The sequence below is a fragment of the Solea senegalensis genome, linkage group LG8, assembly GCF_019176455.1.
Source record: "Solea senegalensis isolate Sse05_10M linkage group LG8, IFAPA_SoseM_1, whole genome shotgun sequence".
Classification (NCBI taxonomy): domain Eukaryota; kingdom Metazoa; phylum Chordata; class Actinopteri; order Pleuronectiformes; family Soleidae; genus Solea; species Solea senegalensis.
In genome coordinates, this window is record NC_058028.1 from 21,712,118 (window position 1) to 21,722,944 (window position 10,827).

A 10,827-nucleotide genomic window follows, 5' to 3' on the forward strand; every position below is an offset into this window, starting at 1 on the left:
TGAAGCTGAGAAATCAGAAAGCTTGTTTTAATTATTGAAAAAACAGCCGACGATTAACAATCGAATAACTGTTGCAGCCCTACACGCCATTACAACTTTGATTCATAAATACAATAGAGAGGACTTTCATAGCAAATATTATATATTTATGTATATATGTAAAGTAATCACATAAAAGTGACATTCATACATACAAATAGTTTATTCTAGAAAATTTATAAAATTAATGAATATTTAAACTGGTCATACACTTTTTTTCATTGTATGAATTGAGACATTCAGGTTCATGTTACAGTTAATCAGATTACACATAGGCCATTATTTACATTACAATCTTTCTATATGTTTGGTCAACACACTATATAAAGCTATATAAATACATACATGAAGTCAAATATTTCACAGTTTGAGCATACATGATATCAGAGGAAATCTACACACAATAACATTTATATAATTAACAGAAAAACATTCATTATAGTTATAAAAATGCTCCAGTTACAATGTGATGGTTTTGTGTGTGATAACCTTTACTCATTTCCTTTTTTTCCTGTTTACTGCTCGTTTGGGTGATTTTTGTCGTGTTCATTCCCATCACAAGAAGGCATCACTTGTTGTCTTTGTCAACTGAAAGACACAAAAGTCACAACGATCATAAAACAATGATCGTATTTCTGGAACAATAGGCTACATAACTTAAACTCTGCATGGTGTCACACCTGATTCTGATCTCTGCAGAAGCCTGATAACGACCCATTGATTTGAATCAGGTGTGTTGGAGCGAGAGAACACGCCTGTTGTTACTTTTATATAAATGTCAATATGTTTACATAGAGGGATATAAACAGATACATCATTAACAAACAGGAAGAATATATAAGAACATTTCTAACAAGATTATAAAATGTAGAATTAAATAAAGTTATGAGAGTTTTCCAAGTTAGTAACTTAATCGAAACTAATTGGTTTTTTTTAAGGGGGAATAAAATTTTCTTTATATGTATTATTCTTGTACTTTTTCTAAAAAATGCCTCACAATTGCACTTTCTTACTAATTGGTATGCTCCGAAAACAACAAGACAAAGTCTGTGTGTGTGAAAACTTACATGGCAATAAACAAGATTGTGATTGTGTTCAACAAAGAGCAGATTATCAGCAGCATGTTTACATCACCACTTGTAGTGTGTGTGACTGCTTCATCCACTACATGAGGGTCATGTGGAGCTGGAGCCAAACCCAGCTCCCCATAGTGGACTAGGCCAAGGCCAATACAAGGCTAACATGGAAACAACCATTCACTCACACATTCACACCTACGGTCAATTTAGAGAGTCCAATTAACCTCTGCATGCTTTTGGACTGTGGAAACGAAACCTGGAGAAAACCCACGGACACTCAGGGACAACATGCAAACTCCACACAGAAAGGCCCTCGGCTGAACCCGGGATTCAAACTGGTGCCCTACCACTTGAAGGTACAGGTATACATGTGATGGCTGTGCATGTCAGTCAACAGTGATGTGCCCATTAATATAAAATGGGGTTGAAATTAACGAATGTCATCATACCTGTGTAATTAAAGGTCCTGAGTGCAAAGCTGAGCTTCCATGTCCATTTGTGTGAGGAGCATTCCTCTGGTCCTTGGTGCAAGAAGTGACAGTCGACCCCTTATCATCCTGTGACGCATGTACTTCAGGGAACATCAGGGGAGAAATGCCTAACTGCAGGAGAACAGAGAGCAATGAAAGTCAAGTCCTGAGACAATATACTGCATGTGTACACTGAGTCTGTCAATGTATGTACCATTCTATAAAAGTCTCTTCCTGGTATGGATATAGCAGTGAGGATGACTTCATCACCGCTCCGTCTAATCTTCTGGACGATTTCCTCATGCTCCAAAGACTCCACAGGTTCTCCGTTGACGGCCAGCAGTAGATCTCCGTCCTCCATGCCTACGCCCTCAGCTGGACTTCCTTCATCCACCTCCCTCAGCAAATGAACTGAGTCACAGCCAGTTAAAAAAAGGAGAGAGCAAAAGAGGAAAGAAAATCCAATGTAAGACTGGTTCCTGTGTGGTGTGTGGTTTCTCAATCCTGGTCCTGGAGACCCACTGCCCGTCAAGAGAACATGCAGGGAGGAAGGTCTCCAGGACCAGGATTGAGAAACCCTGCCTTAAAGTGATAGCTTAGGGTTTTTGAAGTGATGTTGTATATACACGTCCTTGCACTCTGTATACTCCCCGCTCATCAGCTCAAGTTTGCTTGACACTTTTATTGTCTGTCTTCTCAGTTTTATGTCTTTTTAAACTGTAACTTATAATCTGTCTGCCTCGTAAAAGAGATTTATCTCCAGGGACTTCCTAGTTTAAAATAATGTACAGTATATTACTGCCTGGTCTCCTGTATTTATAAAACCTGCTTTTTAGTAACATTTGTAATTTGAACATGAATCTACAGGATAACGAGGTATTACACACTAGGAGACATTTCCCCTCTTTCTTACCACTATCTCCTGTTCATTTAACAGCTGCATGCAAAGGCTGGTATATTCCTGTTGTTATGTTAACCAAAGTCTCTCAGTTCTACATGTTTAATTCGATAAAATCCCTTTAAATGTCACTTACGACAGTGTAGAAAAGTACCAAAACGGAGATACAATCAGATTCTCAACCTTAAAGAGACAACATTTAACATTAACATTTTAAAAGAAGACTTAAAACTCAACTAGCTCCTTTTTATACCACCCTGTGTTGCATTCTACTGTTCTATTTGCTTTTTAAATTGTATTTTCCTTTTACTGTGAAGCACTTTGAGCTGCAATCCTTGTATGAAAGGTGCTATTATTATTAACATGTACATGGACGTGACAGGGAGCAGCACGTCAGCAGCACTACAGACGTCAATATAATTTGTAATATGATGCAGGTGAATTCAGAGAGTTTCCACAGAAGAACAACTGTAACTTTGATAGAATTAATAATAATGAACATGTAATTAAATGACTGTCTCCCTGTCTTTGGCCATGTTTGTCTGTTTGTGAGCAGTATGACTCACAAACTTTTGCGAAATGGTGTCGTATTGACACTGTAGAAAACAGAGTGAGAGTAGTCAGTGCTTTCTTTAGTTTATCTTTATGACAGATCTGTTGTGTTGGAACGAGGTTGAACTTGCGATAACACCAGTGACATCATGCACAATGCCGACATTGAGCCTTGTCTTTGTGCAGCATTAGCTGCTCTCTGTCTGTGGAAAAGACTTTCGTTCCTACCAACACGTATCCCACTTCACATACGTTATCAAACATTATGTGCATTAGGAATTCTACCATTTTTAATTGAAATTCTGTATAAACTTAAAAATACTATGTATAAAAATACTAAAACCCGTACATCTCACATTTGATACACAGTGTCTGTGGTTGGGGACCAGGATTTGGTTCTACTGTACAGCGCCACAGTGATTTAAAGCTGCAGTGTGTAACTTTTAAATACATGCAAATGTCTTTTATATCCAAGCCATTGCCACACAATGCTGATCAGAAGCTCCATGACTCTCTCTGTGTTTCTCATAACAAGAGTGTGTTGTTTTTGTGCAGCATTTTATATGATGACTGATGGAAGCAATGCAGTAAAGTGAGATAGCTACATACAGTTGGACTATGGATGAAAATGCCAAGAAGTGCCAATGAAACATTTTAAGAAGTGGATTCTACCACTAAAAAAAATAAACTTTACTTTACTTAACTTAGATGTGTCACATCTTCTGCTGTTACCTTCACCACACAGCTCCACATTTTTTGGATGCAGTTTGGCCAAATCATGCTACTTACTTACTTCTGGTTATTATTCAGAAGTCCACAGTGGATGATATAAGTCCTACAGCGTACCTTTCCAAACTGTAATTCCACTGTTTAGTGCTCAAATGGTTAATAGTTAATAGGTAGTATAGGCGAGGCTAGAGTTAAGCATAACCAGACAAATAAATGAAGTCTGTGTTTACGGTGTATAAATATAACATTTTTATTGCATTATTGACTGACACAAGGTTTAAAGTTTATCTCTTGGTTCCTGGCAGGATGCTGGACGTAGTATTGATGCAGTTAATCGTGTTCTCAGATTGCTGTTCTGTTGTGCCAATGTTATTCCGCCACTGCTACTCCAATGTAGCTCCACCAGGTGTTTGCCACGTCTTCATCAGTGTTCGTCAGACTCACCTGTTTGAGTCCGGCCTACGAGCCGCTCCTGTCTCAGCAGGAAGCCGTAGCCATCGTCTCCTTTCTTCAGGTGCATGGTCTTGGCAGCGTAGGGGAGACTGCTGCATTCAGCCACCACGGGCAGGATGGGTATCTTCCTCCGGACATAGTAAGCCTCACTTTCTCTGTCAGTGACCAGCACAGTCACTGCGTTCCCACTCTTCTTCACCTGAGGAGCAAAAACACTGCAGGGGTCACACACACACACATGCTCAGATTAACAAAGCAGACAGGTGACATGTGGAGACTGGACTCGTACACATTTGCTAAGAGTGGAGTTTGGGAGCATTGACACCAGGACTCCATTGATCCAGATCAGTCTGTCCCAATTGCAGACACCAGCTGTCTCTGCTGGACCATCAGGAACTGTATGCACTATGTAGTGACCTTTCTGACCTGGGGACACACCAATCATCATCATCATCATCATCATCACAGCAATAAATAATTACTTAAAACTCTACTTAATCCTTTAGTTTAAAAGTTTGCTATTTCAGTACAATGTTGGTCTTGTGTTGTCTCAGTACACTCTGTTCAGGACTTAGTCATTGACTTGTAAATCAGTAATATGGTTACATTCTGTGACGGGAGGTGAATTATTAATGGAGTGTCATTACATATCCTTCAGCCCACAGGGAAGCTTTCAATGAGTTATCCACATCGTGTCAGACAGCGTGTCCGCCGTACCCTCCACTGAAACGATGCTCATCCCCAGACCATGCTCTGGGTGTCTGCTGATGTGACACAGTCTCGGTCTGGACCAGCCGTCCCCTTTGGAGAGCCTGGCCAGCATCTTCAGGTCCTCACCCACAGACACTGCCTGGAATATGAATACAAATACTGACAATATACAGTATAATAATACATGTATGATAATTATACAATAATACAAACCACATTATTTTAAGAGACAAAGGACTAAGAAAAGACTATTCTGCAACAAATTGATATATGGCTGCCTTTATACATAAGTTTGAAATTGCGTTTTCTTCGATAGAGCAGTGGACTGTGTTCAGTGATAATTCATTTTTAAAGTACTCCCAAGCTCATGTGACCATGTCCATCACAGTAACATGACCGTCTCTCACATATTAAAGCCTGGGGACTTAATGTTCACGCACATTCAGCAGCAGTTTCTGCCCTTTACATGCAGAGTTTTTCATGAATCCCTGAATATTTTTGCAATAATATGAACTGTAGATGGTCAAAGACTTTGTGTAACCGTTTCAGTCTTGGAACCTGCCCTAACTTTTATGTTTGAGATTATTGCAGCCGTCACTCTCAGTGGGAATGACAGTGGTAGCCTGGTTATCACTGTCTGCCACTAAATATCAGTAAGAGGAAGTGTTTTCCAAGAAGAAGCTTCGTTTTTATGCCACCATGTGAGCTGAGCCTGTGACGTGTTTGTTCATCCTCATACAGACAATACCTGCTCATACTCGTCTCTCCTCAGCACCAGGAGAAACAGGTGGAAGCCACACGACTGGATCCTCCTCACCACCTGTCAGGGAAACACAGACACACACGAGAGAATTCAAGATTCAACATTCAAGAGTTTTATTTGTCACATGCGTCGTTACACTCATATAACCTCCAGTGAAACGCAACCCTGAGTCGCTCTGAGACTGTAAAATGAAAGGGAATTAAAGTGATCAGTGGCAGTGACAAATGATGCAGTTTTAAAGTGACATTGTGCTATCTGTATTGATTATTGTCTATGATGTGTCTTATTATTCAGGTGGTATAAGAGTGGAAGCTGTTATAACTGAGAAAGGGGGAGCAACTCCATGTGTAAGTACTGTATATGTACTAATACAGTGTTTCCCAACCCTGGTACTCAGGCCCTGCATGTTTTAGATGCTGCCCTGCTCCAACACACCTGATTAAGATGAACAGCTCGTTATCAGGCTTCTGCAGAGCTTGATGACGAGCTGAACATTTGAATCAGGTGTGCTTCCTAGTAGTGGACCAAGGATATACAGCATTAAGGACCCTATTGTAACTGAAGGAGTTATTATTTTTGTACATTGTTCTCACTGTGGACACAAGATTTTGGACACTCACTGTGCTGAAGTCCATGTTGGCCACATATTCGTCGTTGACCTCCAGCAGTCTGTCTCCGTCTCTGAGGCCGCTGCGTTCCGCAGGACTCCATGAGTCCACGTCTCTGACCTCAAAGCCGCGGCTGCTGTGGTCTGTTCGCAGGTAGAAGCCAAAGCTCTGTCCCTCCAGACGCTTCAGATGACACAGTCTGGGCACGGCACTCTGATCCGGCTCTACACAACAGAGCAGAGGGTAAACGCCATCAGCTGATTTGAAGAGAGAGAGGGTTTGGAAAGTCGAGTATGTGAAGGCGTGCGTATGAAACGTCACCAGGGTCGTCAGAGATGACCAGAGCTGGATTATCAATCCCCTCCTTTGGATTGAAGGTAAAACTGAAGGAAGGAGAAATGACACAGTCAGTGTGACTGAATTAAATGTGTTATAATAAACTTATTACAGAACCAAACCAGTGGTTTGAAGTCAGTGCTGCATTGTATTAGTGTTGGAGTTATTACAGATATAATCACTAGTCACAATTCCAGTACGAGATATCTGAAACTTAATTCAAGACCGAGATCGAGATATCTATAAGGACAGTGTAGATATCATCAAATGAGGTGAATTAAAGATATCTTGAACTTGAACTATTGACTAGTCATAATAACATGGTAGATATGATATAGAATTGAGACAGTGATGTCATTTTGACTGTCTGTATCTATCAGTGTAGTTTTTGACTAAGAATGACACTGCAGATAACGGTAATGGAAATCCTGTCTACTGATAAAATGTTAAAACCACTGAGGCTGAAGCTGCACGATGGACAGAGATATAGTGATTGAGTTTTATTTTACATTGGGAATGAGTTACAAAGATATCATTAATACCAAATTATTACACAAATCCAAATTTCATGCACAGGGTTAGGGTTATACCTATTTTGTGGCCACAAATTTGAGCTTTCATGCCCGATTTCTCTGTAATTTCAAGAACTTTGCATGTAAAAAAAAGTCTTGAAATCCGTCCAGAATTTTCAAGCGACAGTGTTACACTGTGTTTGAAAACCATTGTTTAAGAACCTTTTCCTTATTGCATTATATTAAGTCATAAAATGACCATGATTTGTTATTTGCAGGTCACAAAAATCTGTGCGTTGGTCTGTTGCCCCACCCAATAACACAGCTATTAGCACTTCAGTGATACCAGTTACCAGCAGAGTAAGCAGAGAACAGCGAGCTGTCAGCTGCCTTAGAAATATTAAACTATACCAGAATTAAAAAGCCCATGTGCCCTTCTCAAAAATGTCCGCAACACTGGAAGTAGAGAGGAAGCTGACAACAGACTTTCCTCCTGTCTAAGGTTAGCTCTATCTTCACTTCTGTCTGTGGATATATAACACATTGAAACGTTTCATTTTTATAAAAATAAAAAACTGCGGAGGGACAGTTATGTTTTTCAAGAGTCTAGTGTATCGCCAGCATCTTATTTACGTAATTCACTAATCTGGCGACTCATACATTGTTTCTAAGTGGGAGTTCAGTATCTGTTTAAAATGCTAAAGGTTACTGTTGCACAGATATTACGTGCATCACCTTTAAGGTTCCTGAAGGTCTCGGACAATATCAGCAGAGATAAGGAGTCCTGAACATCTGATGACTCACAGTCAATCTTTATCTGCTTCACGCTCTCGAGTTATGTCACCACCACTATATGGCTGTCAACATATGACATTCACAAATAAATATGTTGACCTTTTATCATTCCATATCAAAACAAAGACTTTCATTTTTAAATGAAAACATATCCTTATTGTGACACCATGACGGAACATTGTGATATTATTTTAAACTCTACTGAACTCTTTTTTCCTTTTTGTGACCAGACTAGACACTCAGTGGTCATTTGATCTAGACGCTGTGTTTTGTGTCACTCGTGTGAAGCTACCGCCACATGGTTACTGAACTTCACAAGATCAAGGAAAGAAATGAAGGAGAACTGATAAGGAATACAGAATAAAGAAACTATGGACACAGCAGGTTTGTAAGGATTTCTGTTTCATCTCTGGTAATCTGGTGTCATTGCCCACATTCTGTGAAATTTCCCACCTGTGTGATTGCTGCTTGTTTCGCCCTAATGTCCTGCACCTGTGTCTTTTTGTCTCCTTGTGTAGTTTGCTCTCCTTCTTTTCTGACCCTGGATTGTCTTTTGTCCTCATGTGAGCTTTCCACCAGTCTCTCACAATAAACATGTTGAACTTTTTCCCTGTGTTCAGGTCTCTGCTTTATGAGCCATTAACCCTAACCCACTTCATTATTCAATTTGGGAAATTTGATTATAGCCAGGCAAAGGACCAGTCATCATAAAAAAAGTACAAAATACAATACAATCAAAACCACTTAGTTTTTAGTATGAAGCATTGCACTTAAGAGTTTCTTTTGCTTTCAGGATGAATTAAGTAGAATTTTTGGATAACTGAGTGTCTGAAACACAGACCTGGTCCTCTTAAAAACACTGGGTCGTGTTTAAAAGCAGCAACTAGTGTCGAGACATTGTGTTTAACGCTGAACTTACCGTGGAAATTCAACGGCATCCTGACAGCCTGCGGAAAACGACAGTGACACAGTGAGAAAGTGTGGCTGCACTCAGCTGTTGCCTGTCATCAGGACCAGGAACACAAAGAGCAGCTGAGCCTTTGTATAATTTACTAACTCAACCACCCTTAAAAAAGGTACTTTAACCCGACCAAGAAGCACCAGAACCTCCTGTGTGTGTGGACAGAGAGGCTGCTGAAGTCTGACTCACAATATGAAGATTATTGCATGATTCCTTTGAGGGGATACACAGAACTCATGCTCCAAAATCACTTAATAGCAGAGGTGGAAAGAGTACTGCAGTAAAAGTACCACTATTTTGATGACATTTTACTGACGTACAAGTAAAAGTACTGGTCTAAAAATGTACTCAACTTTAAGTAAAAATGTAGCTTGTTTAAAATTTACTAGTGAATTTTTAGTGAAACTTTTTTTCAAGTTTCTTTCTTGTCGTACAAAAAGGACAAGGGGACACAAATCTCACATTAATTGTTTTTAAAACCTTCATTCACCTGTCCTCATCATTTACATGTCCTCATCATTCACATCTCCTCATCGTTCACCTGTCCTCATCATTCACCTGTCCTCAGCACTCATTCACCTGTCTTCATCATTCATTCACCTGTCCTCATCAGTCATTCACTTGTCCTCATCATTCATTTTTTTACTCAGTAATGAATGTGAAGCAGACAAAAAACCTACTCAATTACAGTAAACGCGAGTAAAAGTAATTCATTACTTTCCACCACTGCTAAATAGATTGTGATGAACCTTTCTGCAAATGCATTGGCAGAGGTTTTTGCTTTGGTACAATGCTCCACTTACGAATCTGCCAACTGTGTCAAAGATTGCCTTCATTTTCAGTACATTTAGTATAATAATACTTTGTGTGGGACCTTTCGTGTCAACTTTAGCTACTGTGCTGGAGAAAATACTCCACCACAGCAACAAGTAAGTCAAGATAGATAAATCAATACCAGAAACTCTCTCTTGGAAAAAATAAACCAACAGCCAGCAACAGTTCTGTGGACCAAAAACTATTTAAATGAGATGACTAATCCCAAGGCTGTTTACTGTGTGTGAGTGTGTGTGTGTCAGTGGGTGTGTGTAAGAGACACAGAGCTCTGTCATCGCTCCACAGGTCCATGGTTAACAATAACAAGTAACTACCCAAGAACTGTGCTTAACTATAGAGAGACAAGTGGACTCCACTTGTTTTCAGACCAAAGTCAAATACTCTGTAGAACAGACACACCTGCCAGTAAAGTAACGACACCACAGTCAAGCAGACTTGTCCACAGGTGACACAGAGCAATGTGACACTTTAACATTTGGATTAGTCAAATCATGGCAAGTGGTGCGTTTAAAAGAGTCTTACCTGTGGACGAGCTCATGGAGTCCCTGAGTGCGAGTTCCTGCTCTGACAGAGACGCTGAGTGGACAAAGGTTCACAGCTCACATACAGACAATAAAAGAGTGTGTCAGCAGGTGAGGAGGTGATTCCTTACTCCGCAGCTCCCTCGGTTAAACATTTACTCTGCGCCTGAAACTGTGTGCTGAGTGTCACACAACAGTGATGGATGCCTGCACTGGTACGCCGGAGCTTCAGCCAACACTGAACAGCACATGGTGTCAAAAAGGCAAAGCAAAGCAAAGGAGGACTTGATGTTTGTCTTAAAAAGATACAACTCATGATAATTATAGTAGTACAACTTAACCCTTTAACCCCAGGAGCGGGCACTCAATGTACATTTATGAATATAAATAAGCTGATATTAACAAAATGACCATGAGTTAATCACAACATACATTTTGTGAATTACAATTACAAAGTTTGGTGACTGTATATTGTAATTTATTCATTCATTCATTGATATAGTTCAGCATGAATTTATATATGTAGACTATGTGCTACATCCACCTTATTATGATGTAAAGTGCCC

At 39.9% G+C, this 10,827-nt stretch overlaps 1 protein-coding gene across 1 annotated transcript; it reads right to left on the reverse strand.

The window, feature by feature from the left end:
* Positions 1-10,366, reverse strand: LOC122773776 (Na(+)/H(+) exchange regulatory cofactor NHE-RF3-like). The gene is made up of 11 exons (XM_044032687.1): positions 10,263-10,366; positions 8,865-8,892; positions 6,624-6,685; positions 6,315-6,526; positions 5,680-5,751; positions 4,938-5,070; positions 4,510-4,646; positions 4,212-4,419; positions 1,803-1,999; positions 1,568-1,720; positions 1-627 (listed from the first exon to the last, which is right to left on the reverse strand). Exons 1-11 carry the CDS (start codon positions 10,276-10,278, stop codon positions 595-597), a joined length of 1,251 nt encoding a protein of 416 aa, XP_043888622.1. The 5' UTR covers positions 10,279-10,366; the 3' UTR covers positions 1-594.
* Between the last annotated feature and the right edge of the window lie 461 nt (positions 10,367-10,827).

Coding starts and splice junctions, on each gene's coding strand:
- LOC122773776 (XM_044032687.1), bottom strand. Junction 5,071..5,679: donor GGAGAGACGAGTATGAGCAG/GTATTGTCTGTA, acceptor TTCATATTCCAG/GCAGTGTCTGTGGGTGAGGA. Junction 628..1,567: donor CAGGACCTTTAATTACACAG/GTATGATGACAT, acceptor TGTGTCTTTCAG/TTGACAAAGACAACAAGTGA.